General features: G+C 40.6%; 2 protein-coding genes across 3 annotated transcripts in view; both read left to right on the top strand.

The window, feature by feature from the left end:
• ERCC6 (ERCC excision repair 6, chromatin remodeling factor) overlaps positions 1–12,283 on the top strand; it is a 44,125-nt gene extending 31,842 nt beyond the window's left edge. For both annotated transcript variants that reach the window (XM_030950985.1, XM_030950984.1), the window contains 10 exons: positions 1,241–1,336; positions 3,098–3,316; positions 4,061–4,171; positions 4,611–4,730; positions 5,743–5,837; positions 7,389–7,534; positions 7,621–8,319; positions 8,935–9,136; positions 9,459–9,537; positions 9,957–12,283. In XM_030950985.1, coding sequence (XP_030806845.1) covers positions 1,241–1,336; positions 3,098–3,316; positions 4,061–4,171; positions 4,611–4,730; positions 5,743–5,837; positions 7,389–7,534; positions 7,621–8,319; positions 8,935–9,136; positions 9,459–9,537; positions 9,957–10,385 — 2,196 coding nt within the window. In that variant the 3' untranslated portion in view covers positions 10,386–12,283. The remainder of the gene's footprint in view (positions 1–1,240; positions 1,337–3,097; positions 3,317–4,060; positions 4,172–4,610; positions 4,731–5,742; positions 5,838–7,388; positions 7,535–7,620; positions 8,320–8,934; positions 9,137–9,458; positions 9,538–9,956) is intronic.
• Positions 12,284–17,449: 5,166 nt separating this feature from the next.
• Positions 17,450–22,409, top strand: LOC115905169 (bone morphogenetic protein 2-like). The gene is made up of 5 exons (XM_030951289.1): positions 17,450–17,930; positions 18,025–18,164; positions 18,880–18,996; positions 20,148–20,349; positions 21,964–22,409. Exons 1-5 carry the CDS (start codon positions 17,450–17,452, stop codon positions 22,407–22,409), a joined length of 1,386 nt encoding a protein of 461 aa, XP_030807149.1.
• The last annotated feature ends 1,050 nt before the right edge of the window (positions 22,410–23,459 follow it).

Raw genomic sequence — 23,459 nt, 5'->3', positions numbered from 1 at the left:
CTTGCAGGGTCTGTATGAGTTCACTTATCTAAAAAGTAAAGGATAGATGAAGTGTAGTCAGGGCTACTTAATGCTGTCCCCTTGGGTCTCAAGTGCATTGAAATGAGTTGTCTGTCTGTTTCCTTTTGTACAGCAGGAAACAATTCAGCATTGTTTCCTGTCCTAGAAAGATTAATTTGGGCAGCAAATAATACAGAAATAATTGCTGGCAGTTGTTCATATTGCAAGCTAGCAGGCCTATACATTATAAGACATTTTCAAAATACTATCCTTGTGGTCTGAAACTTGTTTGCTTTACTGCAAGATGGCATGTTTCTTTAGGAAACATTTTCATTCAAAGTAGAGGAGGTTGAAGGTATTGGTTAAGTGAAATACCTGCAAATACTCACTTGTAATTATTAGCTGCTTCTTCAGGTTTCAGTGCTTCAGGCATTTATGTTCTGTTCTGACTCCTTTCCTGTCTTCTCACTTTAAAAGAGAAGTGGACATGGTAGTCTTTGTAAGACAGTGCTGAAAGGTACATAATAAATAAATAAATAAATAGGCCATACTGTGTATATGCAGCCTAATGATCTTTTTTTAACCAATTTTTTAATTTCTATATACAATTTTTAACCAACTTCTTAATGTCTAGATATTAAAGAGTCTGGGCTCCTTAATCTAAAGAGTGTGATCATAGACAGTTTAATTTGATTTTTGCTCTTGCCAGTCACAGGGCACTACATCAGTTTGATATAGAGCATAATATTGGGTGCCTTGCAGGATGTAAAGAAGTGATTTTGTTCAATTTTAGCCCATCAGAGCACCTGAGAAATCATTATATTTCATGCTTAAGGTCTGAAGACAGGACAGATCATGTCTGCTAAACTTCCAAGAATTTGCAAGTTGTAAGGGAGGTGACAGATGCACAATGGAAAGAGTTTACTATGAACAGCTTTGAGAGAATGCTAATGTTGCACAGTTACCTCATTAAAACTAGAAAATGGCAGCACTTCCGAAACTAAAGCGATTTGAGGGAAAAATCTAACTATTGGGAAAGAGCACATAAAACTCACTAAACTCATCTTGATGATCATGTTCATTCTCTAAATTATTTTTCTTTTTATTTCCAGTGATTTCTATGCAGTATATTTTGATTTAGTATTTCTGTATGTCACAGATCTCTGAACTTCCATTGTAGCACATGGTAAAATTCTAAAATTCCCACAGGCTGGGCTTGAGTGGTTGGTTTGTTTTGTAGGTCCTCTTTTGCCGTTTGACAGAGGAGCAGCGTCAAATCTATCAAAATTACATCAACTCCAAAGAAGTTTACCAGATTCTCAATGGAGACATGCAGGTGGGCATTAATAAGGATAGTGACAGGTATGGTTTGATGGATAAAATCATGGACTGGCCCTTGCACTCTTCTAGCTGAATTCTGAGCCATAAGGGAAACAAACACACTGATCTATACTCAGTTTTTGAAGTAGTCTATTTTTTTTCTCAGAAATGTTAGATGAGATATAGTTGAGTTAGGGATCCGTATGTAGTGACATGACCAGATAAAAGTAGGAATGGAATGAGCTTCACAGTATGTTTGTGATCTTGGGAACAAATTCTGGCTTTTTGGATGACCTGTTGTAGGTAACTGTGCCCATGCTTTTAACTAATTGCCCTAGAAAGCCAAGGAAAAGCATAGTTACTCCTGAGAGTACAATTCAGGTGTGATAACTTTGTTGTGATTTCACGGTATTAACAGAAGGCAGAGCAAATAAGCAAACATCCTTGTTACTGTCTTACTAGTCACTTCTCAACATCTTCTGCCTCCATCCTCACAATGTAAGTGCTGAAATTGCTGTGGAAGGCATAGTTGGGGTACATTTTCAGTTGCTGGCTGCTGCTGCCTGTGTAGAATCTGCTATTCCTTGTGACTCCTCCATTGCACACATCTGGTTTGTTTGACATTTTTATGCATGCAATGGATGTGTCTCCCTTCCATTTTAGCCCTTGTTAGTAGGAGGAGAGGTATTATGTGTTGGCTATAATGTGTAATTCACCATATTTTCGTGTCTTGTGAGCTGTGAAATCCATTCTTGCTTCATACCCAGTGACTCCAGTCAGCACAGCCGTATATATTGCAGTCCCATACACAGAACACATTGACCTTAATACTGTTTTGACATTTTTTAATTTTCCAGATCTCAAAAAGGTATAGTGGGCAAGTTTTTTTCAAGTGCACATAGCCATTTTAATTATCCCAGTGAAAATTTCTTTATGGAGCTTGTTCTTTTAGAGATAGCTTGTACAAGACTATCTGCAGAAATTTACCAAAGATGTTACAAAATGGGCTATCATACTTACTAGGGATCTGAACATTTTGAACAGTAGATTTCAATGTTTTTATTAGATATTCTGTGATGACAACAGCAAATCCCAGCTGAAAAACAACATTGTAAAAACAAACCATAAATTATGGGCAGGCTCATCCAGCTTGTAGTGCTAAAATATTGAGGGATTCACTGTTTCAAGCTAGTTCATTTTTCAGAATATTCAGAAGTAAAAATGACACTTGTAATATTATTGAATGAATAACTGAATAGAACTCTCCTAACATGGCATCAAAAGTGGTATTTTCAGTTTTGTATGTTTGTTCAAATATGTTAATTCATTTATTCTTTGTTATCATGCATTCTGGTGGGCATAATGACTATCCTCAAGGTCTGTCTTAAGTTACCTGCTAATATGATAGGAGTTGGAAGGAAAGACATGATAATTTCATGATTTCAAGAAACAAATTGGTGGCATTTTTCCTTTTGAGTGAGAAAAACATGGCCTAACAGCTAGGGAGGGACTGGTTTTACTAGTGTGGATATTGTTGCAGAATTCCCTTAACATTGTCACCAGAATAGGCTCACAAGTACGTAAAATTTCAATCACTTTCTTTTGTATTGATTTTTCCTAAAACTTTCCCTTAAGCAAGTATTAGCATGAAAACATTATTAAAAATAAACATTAATGGTGAGTGGATGAATCTATTGCTGTTTATTTTTTTTTCCCCAAGCCATAAAGACAAGTATTTGTCATGAAAAAAGAAATATTTTTCTCTTGTATTCTTTAGATTCTTTTAGGGCTATCAACTTTGAGAAAGATTTGCAATCACCCTGACTTCGTTGCTGATAGTCCCAGACTTTTGAAGAGCGTGCCAGATGTTGAAGCAGAGGATCCAAATCAATTTGGATATTGGAAACGTTCTGGAAAAATGATAGTGGTAGAATCCTTGCTGAAAATATGGCACAAGCAAGGTCACAGAGTGCTATTCTTTACTCAGTCAAGACAGGTAAGATGAGCTAATTGTTCACAGTTTTAGCTATTACTATTACTTAAAATGTATGTGCGAGTTACAAAAAACCTGTAAGTAGAACCAAGTAGAACCACCTTTTGTAGTATCTTTCTCATAAAATCAATATCTTACTGAAAAAGTTACTGAAATGACTGATATCTTTGGAATCAGTCATAATCAGAGACCAGTTCCCAAACTCAGTAAGCTTTACTGAAATGACACAGCATTGTGGCAGTGGCCCAGTTTCAATACACTGGGTTAAAGCTGTATCAGTTGTGCCCACGTGGTCCCAGGCTGTCCCTACTGTGTAGTTCCAGGACACAGTTGGTGTCACTTTGCATGCTCTGTGTGGTGCCTGTGCACCTCTGATCCTCAGAATCGCTCCCTTTGGGACAGTGGCACAGACAGTGACCTTTGTTTGTTTTCCCTGTGTACTCACAGTTTTGTCTTCCTTCTGTGGATTTCCTTGGGATGCTGCACACCAGCCTGTTTAATTGTCTTGAAGCCATGGCCCTGGACTTCCAAATCAAGCTCAAATATTCCACTGCATTCAGCTGTGAATTTTTTTTTGCCCCATTTACATGAGTTGGTTTTCTGTCATTTAAGAAAGAGTTTCAAGTTTTTCATTGTAGTTCTTTGTTTGATTGACGCTGCAGTTAGTGCCAGAAAGTCTTACAGGTTCATCATACAGATGCTCAGTCTTCACATCTGGATTTCATTAAATCTTTTCCATCACCACAGATGATGCAGATACTTGAAGTCTTTGTAAGATACAGAAACTATTCCTACCTCAGGATGGATGGCACCACGGCCGTAGCTTCCAGACAGCCTCTTGTAACAAAATACAATGAGGTGAGATGTTCCATCCCACACATGAATACATATTGAGTGTGATTGAGTTCTTCCATTCCTTTTTGTTCTGTTTTTAAATATACTACTTCAGGTTGGAGACACAAACCTGGGGAGTTCAGGGAAATGAAACCCTTGTCTTTGTGAGAGAGGGGAAAAAAGTAATCTCTTATTTCATACATAAGTTGGGTTTTCTGCTAAGGAAAGAAACACATTTGAGAAGGGGGAAAAGCAATTTTATTGGATCACAGTAAGTGAAATTTAGATCAGACTACTTTTATTTGTCAAAAGAAATACTAGATGAGCAAGAAAATGTGTTTCTTCTCTTGGCTTCCTTTGCATCTTTGCATATAAGACTGATAAAATAATCCAGGAAAAAATTAATTTTTTTAATGTTACATTTTGCTAATTCTTGCTTTATAAATTCTCTCTTGTGTCACAGGACAAATCCATATTTCTTTTTCTTCTAACAACTCGTGTTGGTGGCATTGGAGTTAACTTGGTTGGTGCTGACCGAGTTATTATTTATGATCCTGACTGGAACCCCAGTGTAGACACACAGGTGAGTTTGATTTATTACATTCCATTTGCCAGCCGAGTTGAAATAAAACTGAAGCCAAAATGAGATTTATCTCCTCAAATAGTGTTAAAGCACTATGTTGCTCTTTCCTAAGTTGCTGTTCCCAGCAATGGTCACTTAAGGGTGCAGCTCCACATTATGATTACTCTTGTGGCAAAGCCAATTTGAGTGGTTACCACCACATCCCCTATATGCTGTTCAACCTTACCACTCTTCAGTATTGTTGATTCATGTAGTCAGTTACAGTGCAGTCAAACAAACAGTTCAAATGGCCTGTGTTTTTAAAATAAATAAACCAGATGTTTCTGAAGGGAAAGTACAGCTGTGCAAGCTCTTGAACAGGCAGGACTGTTGGTGGTGACAATGCAGGGTGAGGAGAGCAGATGCTGCTCAAATTGGCTTTCTCACTAGATAATGATATGTAGCTGTGACCTTAGAGAGCTGCTGTAAGCTTTTAGAAGCTGCTCATTATCTCATCTCACAGTGTGGTAAGACTCTGATTTATCAAATCATGTAGCAGTTATATGGTGCTTACAAGTTTGAGAGGAAAAAGTTTTTTATAGAAATGCTATGTAGCTCTGAGATCTGCAAGTGTCTGACTTACAGTGCTCTGTATTAGTGGTTGGTTCAAGATGTTTGTAGGAAAGATTTCAGTTAAATTGAAGAAGAAAAGTTCGAAGGAAAGGTGTGTATTAGCACTCTGTTGGGAAATTTCCTTCTGGAATAGGTCTATGTAAAGTACACATTCTAGGTAAAAGTTCTGATTTTAACATAATCTATGTATTGGTAATTTTTGCATAGATTTCTTGGTACAATTGGAGACTTTCTAGATCTTATTCCTCTCCTGCTGAGTTAATTATCCTATGCTCTAGAAATGCCACTTCTTGAAGTATTTGTTGAATGTCCAAACTAAGTTTGAAAGAGTGTTATCATTAGCTCTCTGTCAGACACGTTGGAGAGGCTCATATCTGGTAACCAAACCTTTGCGTTCCAGGCTCGGGAACGTGCTTGGAGAATAGGCCAGAAGAAAGAGGTGACTGTGTATAGGCTGCTCACTGCAGGGACTATTGAGGAGAAGATATACCACAGGTCAGTCAGAAGGATTTCTTGGATACAGCTGCATGCTCAGGAAAATGCTTTTAGCAAATCCAAGGTGGCATAACAGTGACAAAACTGTGCATGTGCGCACATTGCTTGTAATCCCCAACCTTGGTCATAGTGGACACATCATGGAAAACTTTTTAAAAAGTTTCTACTGAGAAATGGAGGACCTTTTTCTTGTACTAGACTCCCAGCTGCACTGCTCCATCCCTAGCAGCAAGACCCATGTGCTAAATGTACCTTATCAGTCTGTTCCAGCAGCTGTGTGCAGCACATCCAGAATTCCCTATAAAACATAGTATGAGGCATAGACATGAAACAGTGAGCACCTTATTCAAAACATGAGACTCAACTAGTCTGAAATGCAAATTCAAATCATCAAGTTCTTTATATTCTCCTTGGGATGTATCAAGATGTATGTGGTACATAGATCTATTTACTACTGTGCAAACCCAATTTGATTTTATTCCCAATTCATTCCAAAGTGAAAGAATTAAAACCCAATAACTACCAGTCATCTTCATGTTATTTATTCCAAAGTGTAGATAAAGCCTTTGAAGTGCTTGTATTTCAAAATCAATGAAATCTTGTTGGTTTGCTTTCCCATTCAGCTTTCTCAGTAGTTAGCTTCACTCACATGAATTCCAGATGAATGTACATGGGAATCCTGTGTCTAGACTTCACTCTTCAGAACTGAAATGCTCTCTTGGAAAATTCAGAACAAAAAGCTCTAAATAATGAAATGCCCACACTTACTGTTTTCCTATGTTTTCTTGCCTGTAAATGAAAACTTAGTTTTTTGACCACTGAATTTAAAAATCGTTTCCCAGCTTAATCTGAGCAGAACCAAAAGTGTGATAAAACAGTTCGAGAGAACTATTTCCCATTCCATTTAGGGATGTACTTTTTGTACAGAATAAAACAGCTTTTGCTCTAGGCACTATGTACTACAGACATGGCACAGAAGCAGTTTTACCATACTTGAAGATTCTTGCAGCCTTGTACAGATTTGTTCCTTTTGGTCCTCTGTAGGTGGGCCCACAAGTCTGATTCCCCTTTTCAGTGTCTCTCATCCAGTCATCACCATCAGACTGAGCTACTCTGCTGCTTTTGATTCCTCCAATCAATTGAACCCATAAAATGCTGTCATTTTAACAAGCTGTAGTTTTTTCTTTCAGGAGCTTTCTGTTTGTTTTATTGTTACATATGCAAGCTTTTCAATTTTAATGGACAAAAAAGTTCTAGCTGTGAAATTATTTATTGCTTAGTTAAGGGATGCCTCATAGGACTTCTCAGGATAGTGGTTACCTGTTGTGTTATGGGGTTGTTGCAAAATAATAAATCCCTGTGTTTAACAATTTACTTGGTTGTTTGAAAGTTACTAACTCAAGACAGTCTTTTAGAAACTAACATTGTCTTCCCACTGCTTAATTGTTCTGCAGGGTAATGTTTGTGCATATAGTTTTCTGTTTAAGTACTGTACTCGGTACTTAAACATAGCTAGACATTGTTTCATGCACCAAATGTTCTCTTTTTTAGACAAATCTTCAAACAGTTTTTAACAAACAGAGTGCTGAAAGACCCTAAGCAGAATCGCTTCTTCAAATCCAATGACCTTTATGAACTATTTACTCTGAACAGCCCAGATGTGTCTCAGGGGACAGAAACAAGTGCAATTTTTGCAGGTACATGGGAGTTTTTTCCTGTTTGTTTGGAAGAAAAAATGTCTTAATTGTTTGTTCAATGGATACTAATTTTATTCATCCCTCAGGTACTGGTTCAGATGTTCAAGTCCCAAAGCCACCAGCTAATGGCACTTCTAAATGTGATGTCCATCTTGCAGAAAGCAGCTCACACAAGAAGAAGAAATCCTCCAATTCCTATTCCACCACACACATGAAAGATTCTTCTTCTAAAGCAATAGAGACAAGTGAGGAAACCAAGGGAACCTTGGAGGCCTTTGACCAAAATAGCTACGCAAAAGATAATGCACAAGCTGCTGCTGACACAAATTCATTCAATGAAAGCAAGAAGGAATGCTTGGAAAGTGATGACAAATGCATGTCCCAGTCAGTGCCATGCAGTGCAGGGTCTGCAGAGAATGCAGAAGGTCTGACTGCTGTGGTGGCTGGTGAGGGATGTGGTGCTGCTAATGCAGATGCCAGGACAGATCTTAGCCTCCCTTGTGATGCAGCTGGCTCTTGGGAAAAGCAAGATGCTAAAACTGAAGATGGGCAATTTGATAATAATCATTTTAAGTGTATCTCAAAAACAAAGCACAAGGTGGATATGCTGTCACATGAGAGCCACAGAGATAAGTCTAAGAAGAAACATCACAAGGATGCTAAATTTGAAGGACAGCGCATTCCTCATCTAGTGAAACAAAAGCAATACAGAAGGGAGAACAGTGAAGAGCAAGACTCAAAGAAAAATGATGACTATGTCTTACAGAAACTTTTCAAGAAATCAGGTAACAGTTGTTGTTTGGCTGCCGACTAAACAGATATATATAAAACCTATGCAAATGAGGGAAAGAGCCGATCTGTTACTCTGATGGTTAGAGCTACAATAAAAAACGTGTTAGTTCTGTTACTTTAGTGAAACATAAAATGTTCGTTGTTTAAATTTAATTTAAATTTAATTCCAGTTGACTTTAATTCCAGTAACAAATTTGCTAATTAACTTGGCACAAACTGTTCAGAGAGATCCACATTTCTGGATATAGAAGTATATGCAGTGTTTCTCCTGGATATTTCCAGGATGTAATCAACCTTCATTTACACAAGGGTTTCCCTTCTGTCTGTCCTGTCCATAACAATGGAAATGATCAATTTGCCCACATAATTGCCAGGTCTGTTGTGACTAATGACCTCATCAGCACACCAGAAGTGATTTGCTGTCAGATTGATTACTTAACTGATAACAAAAGGGGTTCTTTCATTAGAAATTACTCTACTGATGTACTTAATATAATCACCCTGAAGAAGGAAAAATGCAATTGTGGCATTCACTTAAAAAGTGAGTATTTGATTTTCTCATAAATTAAGAAGTGTCCCCCTTCACCTTTTTTATCCTCTGGTTTTAGGGGTACACAGTGTTATGAAGCATGATGCCATTATGGATGCCTCCAATGCAGATCATGTGCTGGAGGAAGCAGAAGCAAGCAGAGTGGCCCAGGACGCTTTGAGAGCCCTGAGACTCTCTCGTCAGCAGTGTTTAGGAGCCTCTTCTGGTGTGCCAACCTGGACAGGCACGAGTGGTCTTTCAGGTGCACCATCAGGAATAAAGTGAGTTCAGTTCTCATTCTGCTGTCCCAAAAACAGAGGAGTTGCTTAGGATGTTAAAGATATACATTTTTTTTACTTAGTATTTGCAGCAACATGTATCAGTCGTGCATCTTGTATATTTAATATAGACATGAAAGCATATTAAAAGCACAGGTAGTCCATTCTGAAGTACAAAGAAAGCATTATTGTTGCACAGTAGAAGAGAGAGCTTAGCAGAGGGCTCTTGAGAACCCTAAACATAAACCCAGTCTGTCTTTGAAAAACTATCATAGTCATTTTGAGAAGGATGTTTCATGGAATTAATTCTTTCATGGGTTTTTAGGAGTCGGTTTGGCCAAAAAAGAAACTCCATGCTGCTTTCTTCACATTCCACTTGTGCATCACCTGCAAAGAAGCAGAAGGTAAGAAGCAGAAACTAACATTTCTGTTTTAATAGCTGATATATGTGAATTGTTATGATTTATGCAATAAATCCAACTTAGATGTGTCATACACATTGTTGTTTGATAATGTAGAATTCTAGAATTTTTAGTTACCTGTGACTTTGATTTTTTGTTTTGATGAAGTCTAGTTAGATACAGCAGTTACAAATTGCACCATTATTTGCTTATCTGTCTCAAAACCAGCAAAGCTTTTCTTTTGCTTCTTAAATTCTGAAGTTGAGACCAGAATACATCACCTCTTTATGGTATATTTCAGATGACCAAGTTCTGAGTGGTGGTGTTTGTTATTTAAGTCTAAACAACAGGCAGATTTTGTTTAATAGATTCTGTGGGTCTCAAAATGCAATTTCCCCCATAGTCTGTGTGTTTATTTGCAGGATGGAGATACAACAAAGAAACAAAATATAAGGAAGTGTAGTTCCAGTGAGCACTTCAATGGAAAATCTGGAGAATCATCATCCCGTGCTCTGGACTCTTCATCTCTATTAGCTCGTATGAGGGCAAGAAACCACCTTGTTTTACCACAGCAGAGAAGGGATGAGGGCGATGAGAATCATCAGCCAGCACCCGCCCCAGTGCAGGGTTCCACAGAATACGACGAGCTGCTCGTGGATCTGCGGAACTTCCTGGCCTTCCAGGCCCGCGTGGACGGCGAGGCCAGCACTCGGGAGCTGCTGCAGGAGTTTGAGTCCAAACTGCCTGCAGAGCACTCCTGTGTCTTCAGAGAGCTGCTCCGCAATATCTGCACCTTCCATAGGAGCCCAAACGGGGAGGGGGTCTGGAGGCTAAAGCCAGAATTCCGGTGACCCTTGATCAGTGAAGGCACCTCTCGGTCCAGCTGAACACCGTTCTCCTCTCTAAGGAGGAACACTGAGTGACTTTGAAAATTTTGAAGTATTTTGTATTCCTGAATACAGTCAGTGGTGCAGGACTTGTTGCAGGCTTAAAGCTAATTTAATTTCTGATTTATACTATTTATATAAAAGTGCCATCTACCTCACAGATGAAACAATACAAACTATCAGCACCTTTTCTTCAAAAGAAATCTTAATATAAATGGGGTGAAGAACATATACTGACCTTTTATTACAATAAGATCTATGGATTTGCCATGGATTGTAAGACTTTGATTTCTGTGAAATTCTGGAAAACTACTTCCTTGATTTCCTGTTTATTACTTGAATGGCCATAGGGCACACAGTGTGCCATAAAAAAAAAAAGGGCAGAGGGGAGATGATTGTAGTTAGCATGAGAGATTCACTTGTACTGACAAGTGCATCAGAATAATTTTCTGTAACTTGCGTCAGTAGTGAGAATTTTGTTGTAATGTTTAACTAACTTGGGAAATAATTCTAATGCCATGAAGGTTTAATCACAAAAAATTGAAAGTGTAGTAGGATATTGAGTTAACTGACAATTGACAATTATGGAAAACTTACTAAATTCCAGAGCACCCATTAACACCATAATCAGCAATCCAGTTACAATCCCATACACCACTGGCAAGTGCTTGCTCTACAGTATTTTTTAAAACTGAGGCAACAGTAACTGTTATGTTTGTCACAGGTTGTGGACTTACTAAATGTTCGTATGTTTCACTGTGATTTATGGCCAGTTACCTCCTACCACTTAAAATTTTATACCTTGATATAGACTGGGGTGTTAGCTGGTCAGAGGGAGAAGGGTGTAACTGTATTTTACTCACCATAATCATTTTTGGGCATTGTTGGAGCATATATCAAAGTTACATCTCATTCATCTTCGATGGGTAGGGAAAACTTGAACTTACCCAACTGTCAAGAAACTTTTAATACCAATTATTTGTAGCAAATCCAAGTACAGCACTGGGTCTGTCTTCAGGGGACTCGTGTGCTACACAAGAAAATGTTAAGGTGGAAAATGTGGACAGATTTTGAGAAGAAAACCACATTGTTGCAGCAACACTGAATTACTGTATGGCTTAAACTAGGAGTAGTTACATATGCCTAACGTCCTTCCTATCCCTAAGCTATGGAAAGCTGAGCTAGTTTTAGCTTTTTTGTTCACTATGAAATTATCTTGTTTACTTTAAGTGGAAGTATAAAAATTCAAAGATGAATGGTGAAACAAGAATACAAACTTTCTTTTTGTATAAAAAAAACAACCTTTTAGAGACTTCCAATTGCTTTTCCTCTTATTTTTGTTCAGTGATAAAGGGTCTGTAGAGATTTGCAAGAAGTGATCCTTCTTCGCTTTTCAGAGGCTGGAATTAGGCAGGGCAGACAATTCAAGAATGTTTATTTTCCTATCAGCATTTGAAGATGGGACTTCTCCTAACATCTTTTTCTCTGATCCCATTTAGATTCACTTACATTCCCTCTTTCAAAAACAGGTGAAACAAGGAACTTGGGCTGCAACTGCTGTTGAAATGACTTGAAATGGCTCAGAAGAAGAGTAAAAACAAACCAATTTTCTGTTTTCTTCATATCTATGCAGACTATGAATCGGTTTGGGTGTCATGTCCCTATCTCTACTTATCCCAGCAGCAAACCAGGAATTCAGCAGTCAGCAAAGCTGCTGTTGTCACCTTAGTTTATTTAAACTCCCATTTTAAAGACTTCATTCCTGTATACTAAGGAGAGTTTGCAGCTTCTTGATCTGTTAATGTAAATAGACTTGCATGTACTTTTTATAAATTCTTGGCTTTTATGGACTTATTAAAAAAGGAAAAACAAAAGTGTGTTCTAGAATTCATTGGGCACTGGGAAGAGCGGGCAAGGAGGCATCCTCTCCTGTATGCTGTGCACTGATCAAATTATTCATATTATCTTTAATTATATTTCCATTATCCATACAATTTCAAATTATGCATCCTAACTATCTTTTTTCCAGTACTTGCATTTGTTGAAAATCTTTAAGGACTGACAAAGTACTAATATAATGCCCAAAAAATATTTGTAAGTAGTTGATCTCAAAAGCATATGTGATAAAGATTTACTGATTTATGGGTAAAAGTTTTCCTAAAATATAATATAGCTACTATAAATTTTAATGTGGTAGAGTTATTTCAGAAAAATCCTACTTTCAGTCCATAAAATGTCTGATTTTTGTTTGTTTAGCTTTACCTGTGTAAAGTGAATTCCTTTCACATCTTCACAAAATACCTGAAGCAGTTCCTCACTAACAGTGTTGCATAGTCAAACAAATCTTGTATTTTAGCTGTAACTGTTTCTCAGTTTCCAAGTACTCAGTGCTGTAGTTGGTAGTTGCTACTTTATTTGTGCATGATTCCAAAAATCACTCATGTGGAACGCGTGTGTTCTTATATTTTGTTTTCTTACCTCAGTAAAAAAAGGGGATAAAGAAAAATCAAAATACAGATGTTAATTTAGGAATAAAGCTGGGAAAAAAAACCACTAAATCTTACTATGGAAAGACATGTCAGCATGGAACAGTGATTATAAACTTTAAATTGAAAAAAGCATACCACAAGGAACTACTGAAAATATCTTTCCTGTAAAGATGCTAAAAGCTGAGCACCCTGCTACTGTGGGATGTGACCTACCATCCACACAGCTGAGCAGACAAATGCAGTTGAATAAAAATCTAGAAAGTTAAATAGCAGAAACTTTGATTTCTCAGTAAGCAGTTGTGGGAACTGTGTACACTGCTTAGGTACAACATGCTGAATTGATACTTTAACAGCAGAAGTTAAAACGTCATCATTGTTCCTTCTGGTTTCAAGCCATATTTGTAAAGGGGGAGGTAAGAAAAACTTCTTGCTCATGAAGATGTTTTCCCTTGTCCTCCCATCCCATCCTCCTTTTACATTATTCCAGGTGCTTACTCTCCTATGTTCACCCTTTTGCTGAAGATGTATAGCCAACCGACACATCTCTGGTGTAGAACTAAATTTTGACATAGAGAAAAATAACCTTAGCTAAAGGTTGTAGGCCTTTGACTTTTCTGGACTATAATGACCCACCACATAAGAAATGTAAGTTGCTGAATGGATAGATTGATTAGAAATGGTAATTAAAAACTGTATTTTTAAATGCCTAACTTCTCTCTGTGGCTCATCCTCTTCTCAAAGGGCTGCACCATGTGGAGAATTGAGGCTGTTGCACATAATAAATGTCATCCTCCCAAATAAAGCTATAAAGAAGTGGGTTTTAGATCTGCAAGTTTTGGCTTCAGGTGACAATCACCTATAGACAGTTGTACTCAAGTCGTAAGGTCAGCTTTGCTTCTGATTCCAAGATTGCTAAACTTGGCTAAATGTTACTGTCTTCTACTGCTGCAATTCTCTGCCTTTCAATAGGCTATAACAGAAGGGACAAACTTGATTGTTATTTTCTTTTCTCCTAAAATATTTTTATTTTTAAAATAAGGAACTGGGTAGATGAATAATTAAAACTGGTAGGATAATATCTAACTTGAATTCCTTTTGCATACTGCTGTGATTCATATGTAAAATCCAGTCATCACAGTTTAAGCAGTTTCTCTCTTGAAGGGAGGAGGTGTTAAGGAACAGTGGAACAGCTGCATCTCAGTGATTCAGCAAGGAAAAATGATGCCATGCCTTTTGTGGTGCTGGTGGCTGTGCCTTCTCAAAAGATATATAAAAATGGTAAAAAATTTAAATATGAAGAGACCCTATAGCATTTTTTTCCAAATTTGGCATATTTCCAATATACGGGCTAAGAAATTACTAAATTTCTTCCTAATTTTTCCTCATGTTTTACATTTGGTAACATAGTCACTGAGATTGATTTAAAACGTGGAGTAATCTACCTGCTGGGTCTTTTAGGAGCAGGAATGTCTGGAATTTCTGCTATAAACCTCTGGGTACTCTAATTCCTGCACTGGTTTCTCCATCTGATGGATGCAGTCTTTAGAGGGAAGCAATACATCTTTCAGGTCCTTCAAAAATCCTTCAAGAAATGATAGCACAGTACAAAGAAGTCCTGGTTGGAAAAACAGGTAATATGGTATTTTATTGTCTAGATCATTCATCCAGCAATTCTAAGTTACACAAAACTATCACAGAAAATTGCTGAGTGCAGTTTTTGAAGGGCTTGCATAGGGCACATGTTTGGAGTCAGGGTGTGCCGGCGAGTCTGCACTTGGGAGTTTATCTCCTCTGGGAGAGATATTTATTTATCTATTAGATACATGGTAAAAACACTCTGCTACTTAGGGCCATTTATAATGTCCATACTCCAACACAGAGACTAAATGCTGAATATACTAAATGCTTACTAACTCAGTGGCTCTCTCCATCTACCCAGCCCTCACGGGATTGCTATTCTGGGCTCTGGGGTGATGTCACCTCTCCTACTTCACACACAGCATTGCTGATGTGGTACAGTCCTGTGCCTTCAGCTGAAACTTAGTAGATGAAGCTTTCCTTAGTAATTCTTAACTTATTCTGGTGGGCGTGGTTTTGCTACCTCTCCTACCACTACAAGTAGAGAGGAGTCTGACATCTTTCATGCAAGGGCCATTCCTCTTTTTTTTTTTTTTAATGAGCCTAAGCTGCCATGGAACTGAATGAAACACCTTGTGTTCTTGCTCCCTGCCTAAAAAACACGGGGAAGACTGCAGAGGATCGTTGTTGCATTCACAGAGCAGAAAAGTAATCTTTTCCCCAGAAAGAATAGACCTGCTGTGAGTCATTAAATTAGGAACTACAGAACCAGCACAGAAAACGTAGGAAGTGTCAGGCAGCTGTGTTAAGAAGCAGCTTCCAGCCTGCTCTACCCATGCCATAACCATGCTTTTTCAGTATTGCTATGCTATATTCACCACAATGGCATCAAAGACGATGTGGCAGGCCGTGCAGTAAATACCCCCATTGTTACCCATACACTATACCTGAGAGCCAGATGATTGTGAAGCCTTCAGACCCAGCAAGCTGTTTATCCAGTCATTTGAGAGAGAAGGGAAAGCAATGCCAATGCTGAACTCTAGAGAATCCACCTAAAATTTTAAGTTAACTACCTATCATAGTTCCCTACAGATTCACAGCTTTTCCTGGGCTCCCAAAGCCACACTGCTCACAACACCTAAGTTGAGAGAACCTATTTTTGTTGTACAGAACAGGCAGGTAGAAGCTTTGCACTAATTGCAAACCAGGACTTGAGAATCATCAGAGGAGCTATGACCAACTCCTGCATAAGGCTTACATAAGTGGTGAGTCATGCAGTCTTACAAAAGAAGAGGGAGAGAGGCTTTCATTATGTTGTTTGCCTAATCAGAAATATGAAAATAAAAGAACACAGCACTCAGTGGGTTACGTTTGGCTAACTGTAGGCTGAAATTTCTGCAGTTGCACTACGATAGAGGCATTTCGTTGTTTGTAGTCCCAGCTTATATTAAACAGAGAGGATTTTTTTCATAAATCTTTGCCTCTGGGGCAGAGTTAAGGTTCTTAGGGAACCCTAGCTATGTGTTCCCAGGCATTAATGTCTGGAAGCAGCACCATGAGAGTAAAAATGAAGGTATATGCCTAGAGAGGATACTGGGAGTAAATGAAGAGACCCAAGGGCAGGGTAGAGTTTGTGAGGATAAGAATGTGAAAAAGCAGTGAAGTGGAAGCAAAGCTTTTTAGGTTGACTGAAAAACAGTGTAGTGATGATTTCTCCTGTCTTACTAGTCTTTTTCCAAGCTCTCAGACAGGTAGCTGAATGGGTAGTATTCTATTCATCATGGTTGTTAGGCATGAGCTGAGATCCCTGCAGCCCTTTCAAGCCAACTGGGGAATTTTGGGGATCAAAGCTGGCTGAAGCTTTATGTGCAGCAACAGCGCTCTTTGTACTGGTCTGATTAACTCACCCCTGCTTCTCATTTTCCTCCATTCATCTTTTGCACTTCATGGGGCAAAAATTCAGCACTGTGTGGAGCTGTGGCCTCTTTGTCCCCACCTTATTCTCCTATAGGTCCATCTGGTTGCTCAGTGCAAATACTCCTGTCTAACATCGTGTGGCTAAGCAGAGGAGCTAGTAGACATTTTTATCTGCCCCACAAAATACCTCCCAATATTTTCCTGGCTGGAAAGAGAACACAGTGCAATGTGGCACAAGAAGAACAGACACTGCTGCATGAACCATCAGGAAGCTCTATTTGCTCCTCTGTAAGTTGCCAGACTGTCTTGAAAAGCACGACCATGCAGGATCCTTAGGGCTTGGGGCTGGTTCGTTTGGGCTGGTTTTCCGTTTCAGTATTTCTTCGGGGATGTGGAATCCCTTTCATCAACCAATGGGTGGGGAGAAAAAGGCAAATTATTGAAAGCTAGTTGACTCTGGGAAATAGTTAAGCCTTAAAATAGCTCGTCAGAATATGTATTCCTGCCCCTATCCCTGAATACGCCGAAGCCTGGCTGTTCTTGGTGCAGCGCACTAGCAGAACCCCGGACTCAGTCCTTAAAGCCTCCTTCCCCTGGGCAGCTGTAGGGCCGGAGTTTGGGCCTGGGGAGCTGCAGCCTCCGTCCTGCAGCCCGGCCAAGCCCCCGGTACCGGGGCCGTACCAGCGTCCGATGTGGGACGGGAGGGTGCCGGGGACCCCGGGCGTTCCGCAGGCTGTGGATGGGAAGGGGCCGGGGACCCCGGGCATTCCGGAGGCAGGGAAGTACGGAAGCTCACGCCTAGGTCCCAGTATACTTTTTATTGCTGCGGCAACGACAGGAAACATCACCTGGGCTCAGCAATCTCCAAATGATAGCCTTTTTCGGCTGAAGAAAGAGACGGTCGATTGAAAGGATAGGGGTTTCGCAAGTGCGGCGTTCTTCGCTGACACCTGGCCCTGTCCCCGGCAGCCCGAGGCGGCCCGGCGGCCGCTCCGATGCCAACGAGCGCACGGCGCTGCCCCATCGAGCCCTTAAGCGCCGCTGATGGCCCGGGCGCGGCGCGGCCGCCCCTGCCCGGGGCCTTTGGCCCTCGGGGCTGCGCGGCCTGAGCGGCGCTCGGCTCTCCTGCCTGGCCGCGCCCAGCCGGGCCGGGCCGGGCCCGCCGCAGGGCCGCTGTCCCCTCACGCAGCGCGGTCACGGCCGCGGGGCGGCCCTGCCGAGCCCGCGCCGCCGTCCATGGCGACTCGCCCGCCGTGCCTGTGGCTGTGCCTGGCCGGGCTGTTGAGCCTGCGGGCGGCCGGAGCCCTGCCCGGGCGCCCCGACCCGCGGGACGCCGTGCTGGCGGCGGCCTTGCAGCGCCTGCGGGAGGTCTTCGACATCGAGGAGCTGCCGCCCGACGTGCTGCCCCGCAAGAAGCCGCCCCAGTTCATGGTGGATCTCTTCAACAAGGTGGCTGACGCCAACGGCATCACCCGCGCCCCGGGGCTGCTGCAGGGAGACGTGGTGCGCAGCTTCGAGGACCGAGGTGGGCCCGGGCGACGGGGCCGAGCCCCGGTGAATCCGGGGCAGGGGGCAGGCCCGAGGGGTCTGGCAGTGTTCTAAAGAAGGGTCTTTTCCAGTTCACGTGAACCACCACCACTTCTACTTCGACATCAGCGCGATGGAGAAGAGCGAGCAGATGCTGAAAGCCGAGTTCAGGGTCTTCAAACTTAAGAGGGCACATCGGTCCAGAAGGTCCGACACGCAACACTTCTGCAAAGTAAGTGGGGAAATATTTAAACACTTAATTCTGCTATCTTTGTTATTAATACTGAAAATAAGGAGTGCAACTACGTGTCACACAAACCTGCTTTGTTGTTATTTTTGTTTTGTCATCCTCACTCTTTCTTTGCCTCCACCATGCAGAAGTAATCTAAAGTTTTGACTTCGGCGTTATGCTGACCTGTGTGCTATGGCAGTGGGCCTTCCCTAAAGATACCAATGTCAGACCTGTCCCAAGTGTACTTTTCGAAGATTTGAGATATTTCGAAATTCGAATTGAAATTTATCTGCTGGAGCTGCTCTGAAAAATAGTGGTAGCAGCCAGGGATTCATGGGAAAACAAGGTGGATAAGGAAATTGAGTGTATCTATTCCTCTGGCGAAGGGCAGGATTGGAGTTTTTGCAGACCTGAGGACAAGTATGTGAAGGAATGGAAAACTTTGACGGTATCAGGTGTTCAAAACAGGATGGGGATGGTTAGGATAATTTTCTATAGTACCTATGTCAGGTATCCTGCCTCTGAAGTAGATGTGTGTAGCGATAACTTTTTCTGTTAAACTGTCCCAAATCTACTTTTTACCTCTTTTAGAGTGACGGTACAGTTTTACAGCTGTGATGTAGCAGAAGCCTGCATAATCTTCATCCTCCTAGTTTGCTGTAAGAACAATCAAATTAATTTCTTCTTGGTTTTGTTGTATGTTGCTGTTATTTAGGTGGAAGTGTATGAGCTCTTGGAGAGTGAAAATAAGCCACAGAAAAAACATCTCATTGCATCGAGATTATTGTCCCTCTACACGGAAGGCTGGGAAGTCTTCAACGTCACACAGACAGTAAGCAGAGAAGTCTGGCTTATTTTTTTTCTTAAACTCTTGAAATGACACCTTACAACTCCAGCATTGCCATTAAGCTGGGTTTTGAGGTCAGTTCAAACAGAAGGGACAGCAGCAGAGGGAGAAGCTTTCTCTCTACCCTTAAAAGTACACCTGGTGCTACCTGAAATAAAGAAGTGTTTTTGAGCTGCTAGGAGCACAAGCATGGTGAGAACTGAGTAACCCAAACCTAGCCAATTAAGGGACATCAGGCCAAGTACTGATTAAAACCTTGTGTTAGTCTTTAGACTGCCAAAGCAAACGGCATTGGTTGCCTTCTAAGAGTAGGTTTTAATTTCTCCTTTTTATTCTGGCAGCATTTCTGTAGAGCAGTATTGCTTCAACGTTGTGTTTCCGGAGTTTGTCATGGTTGGATTGCCTGTCATTCAACTTCTGCCATAGACTTCTGTATCTGTGAGCTTCAGGATCTGCTTTGTAGTTATCCATAAATTATAATTGTAGGTGAATGCCTTCCATAGCAAAAGAACCCACACGTGGATTAAAGCTGTATTCTGGGACAGTGTTTTTCATTGCCTAAGCTTTATGATCAGACTGAACAGTGTGCTTGGATGATTGGTTGAGTTCCATCTTAAGTCATAATACTCCTGCTAGAGAATGACCTGGCCTAATCGATCAATGTGCAATTATAACAATTAGATAAATAAATTTGCTTGGTTGTGAATTTCTTCAGATGCCATGTTTTTTAGATTTACATAAGTCTTAACGGTATGAAAAGTCTGGAGAGTTCAGATTGCTATGAAAAATAAATTTCTGCTGAAAGTCAGAGAGAGCTTACTTTGATATTAAAAAGTGTTGAGTGTACACTCAAGTGCTGGTAAATTCTTTAAAATTAATTATCTTTATGTAAATGTAGCTTTGGGGAATCCGTATGCTATTTTGTATATTAAGTGTTGAATTACTTGTTTAAATATTCAAGTCAATGGAGTCTCAGCTATAGTTATCTCGCTTCTATTATAATATATGTCCTTATGCTCTCATAGCTTGTTGCCTATTCTCTTTTCCTAATATAAACTTATTATAAACATTGCTTAATTGTAATGCTGTAATTAGAATATTGAAACAATATTTTTTCTTTTCCTTGTCTTCACCAGGTTTCCAAGTGGGTTGGAAACAGCAGCTCCAACCATGGCTTTTGGATAACTGCGACACATGTTTCCAACCATGGAATGAAACACGACGTGGTTACATTTGCCAAGAGCCAGAGCACTTTGCAGGAGAGCAGAAATGCTCTCCTTGTTCTCTTCACCAACAGTAACAAACGGAGGTCTCACAGCTTCGTACCCTCCGCTACAAGTAAGTGCACTTTTAGAGTATGAATGGCCTGTTCATCTTCTGTCACCTCCTGCTACCTCATGTAGACCTAACCTCAGTTATTTATTTGGTTTATTGCAGTATTGAACAGGTTTGAAGTTTTGCTTTGTCAGTGATCTAAATTTGATTTGATAGTCCTTTCTAGTAGGTCACCAGCATCCTAAATTGCCCCTCCCCTCACAAAAACTGTGTGTGCCAGAAATATTCCTAAGGAGAATCGGGTTTATTTAGTTTGTAAAGGGGTGGGAGTTCTATTTTTTAAGTACTGCTTATATTATTTTTGTGGTGGTGAAATTTGCATGAAATTTGTATGTTAGGTTTATACTGAACAAAACTCAGTGACCTGGAATGCTTTGTCCGAATTCCGGTAAAGTATCTGTAAGTAGAGTCATTAAGTGTGATTTTAAGAGTGAAAAAGGTTGTTAAACAAGCAATTTGAACTTCTCTGTCCTTGGTTTTTAAGCACCTTTTTAACTTCAATGACTAATTAGCATTGTGACTAAAGGCTGCTTTCATCAAAGACAACGCCCTCGTGCCTTAAAATACAAAACAGTGTCTTACCTCTCCCACTGGCCTTAGTGTAAAATCAGCTAAGGCTGGATTTTAGGGCCTGATAAATGCAAAGAGCTTGAAGGAGGGGCAAAAATCATGCTGTTCTGGCTTTCCAGGCTTTTCTGGTAAACGGTTGTATTGTCATATTAGAAGCTAGGTAGGACAATATTAAGAAGTAGGTGGTGAAATTGATTAGAAATAAAATTTTAAAATTAAAAATTAGGCTGGTCTGTTTATTTTTGTTTTCCAAATAAAAATTAATAGTGAAATCCTAGATCTAGTTTAATAAGCATCAAGCTCTGCACGGGATACTGTGTCAGGATTGAGAAATTTCTTAACGAAGAAACTCTCCAGACCTGCCCGTTGTTAGTGGTCAGTGACCACACAGATTGTTCTACATATCAGTGAGTTCCAGCTTATGTACATGGATCTCCGTGGATCCCAGGGCTTCTCAGAAGACACTTTAAGCATCCTATTGTCAGTACACTTCATTCCTTAGCAGTGTTCTGTAAACCTGGTGATGGTTTTTTCTAGGATCAAAAGTTTGAAAAATACATTTTTTACAAAGTTACTTAGCACGTTACCAGGTTGCTGCACATTCTGCTTTGCAAGTGTATGGGTATAGTTCCTGGGAGAATACTGGAGAGAAAAAGGCTGTGATCTCCACCCTCTGTTAGCACTGCCCAGAATAATGTGTGTTGTAGGAGTGGCTGTATGAAGACAGTTAATACCATTCTGACTAGATTCAGCCCTGAAGAGGAACTGTGGAGTTCAGAATATTTGGTAGATCATTGTGGTGTTTTTTTTTTTTCCTATTTCTGCTAAACTGGGGCTTTTCCAGGACACAAGATTTGACAGATTAGGAAGTATGGCTGAAGTGGCAATTGAATACACACCCCTTCTGGTACATTCACAGGTTAGGTGCCGTTTTAAAATCTGCTCTGAAGGCTTTGATGTAGATTTACTTAATAGACTTTCACATAGAATACCATACTTTGTAAATGAACTTTGTTTGTGAAATACTGACATACAGCTTCCTTTCAGAATCAGAAACAAACCACCCTGCCAAATCTTCACGTGTTCCTCGTGACACTGCTGTCAAGGAAAGCAGCAGTGCCAACATGAGCAGGAGATCCCGAGCTGCTGCAGCCCCTGCTGCCAGAAGCCTGTTGGCAGCGTGTCACAGGAGGGAGCTCTATGTGGACTTCCATGCTATTGGCTGGTCAGGATGGATTATTCACCCAAGTGGATACAATGCATTTTATTGCAGAGGATCCTGCATCTTCCCTTTGGGGGAAAGTCTAAATGCAACAAACCATGCTACAGTTCAGTCCATTGTTTATACGCTGAAATTGTCTCAAGATGTCAGCATGCCCTGCTGTGTGCCAGATGAATTGAAGTCCCTCAATCTCCTCTACTTTGATGACAAACAGAATGTCGTCCTTAAAAATTATAAAGACATGGTGGCAACAAGGTGTGGTTGTCATTAGCAAGACTTCTTTTTTCTCTGCATTTGTGTGCACCTGGATTCAGTTCCCCATTTGCCACTGAAGATACTAAAGGAGATGGCATTTCAGTTTACAGGGCAGGAGAGACAGAAACTGGTCTGTGCTTCAAATCCTGCTCCTCTCACCATGGCTGTGGGAAGGTGGCTGGCTTGTGAAGAGCTGTGGACTTCAAGACCTCCATGGAGTGCTCTTTGAGTGCTGTTCACCAAAGAAAATATTAAAATCAGGAACTTGCTATGTGAAGGAGTTGAAGCACATTAGGTTGACTGTTCAAATTAAGGTCTTGTTCTGTATACCAAGGCTCAGAATTTCTAGTGATTTAACAGACATGGCATCCTGCCTCCATCCAGGATGGGATGCAGGTGTCAGTAGCACAGCCCTTATCAGTTTTGGATGCATGATCCAGTGGGGATGTGAAGTCCTACTTTGAGCTTTCAGGGTAAGTATTTGCTCAGAGCTATTTTCAGAGGTTTCTACCACTTGCAGATCATGCATTACCAGGAAATGGACTTCTGAGCTTTATGCGGCTCTACCAAATGCAGAGAATTCCTCGTAAGTCCCCATGGGACTTGCTAGCCAGTCTGAAGGAGCCCATGGGTCAGTATTTGTCTGGGAATCAGCATACTTGGCTTCTAACTCAGGGCTGCAGTTCTGTGGTGAGGCAGTGCCTGTCCCTGTAATGGCTGTCAGGGCGTGTGGCACCAGAGACTGCCTCTGTGTATTTGCTGTACTGTGGGATCCTAAGCTGGGTCAGAATCCTCGTGGTTTAGTAAGAAGAAAGAAAACCATGGAGCTTTGGAGGTCCATGCGAATGTGCTAGATACTGGCCTGGTCCAGTGTCTGTGGCAAGTTTTGTTAGAATGTACACTGTACCTGCTGATTCCCTCCCTTCTTTGAAGAATAGAGGGCACAGGCTTGGATGGGGCCCCTTGAGATCTTTCAGTGTCCTACATTTTCCTGCAGCTTACCAGCCCATTGCTGTTTCTCAGTCAGTTCATTGAGGTGTATCTTAAGCCTGGTTGGTTTCTTGTT

The sequence above is a fragment of the Camarhynchus parvulus genome, chromosome 6 (assembly GCF_901933205.1).
Source record: "Camarhynchus parvulus chromosome 6, STF_HiC, whole genome shotgun sequence".
Classification (NCBI taxonomy): domain Eukaryota; kingdom Metazoa; phylum Chordata; class Aves; order Passeriformes; family Thraupidae; genus Camarhynchus; species Camarhynchus parvulus.
Note: the sequence above shows the minus strand (reverse complement) of the source record. Positions and strands in the feature narration are given on the sequence as shown.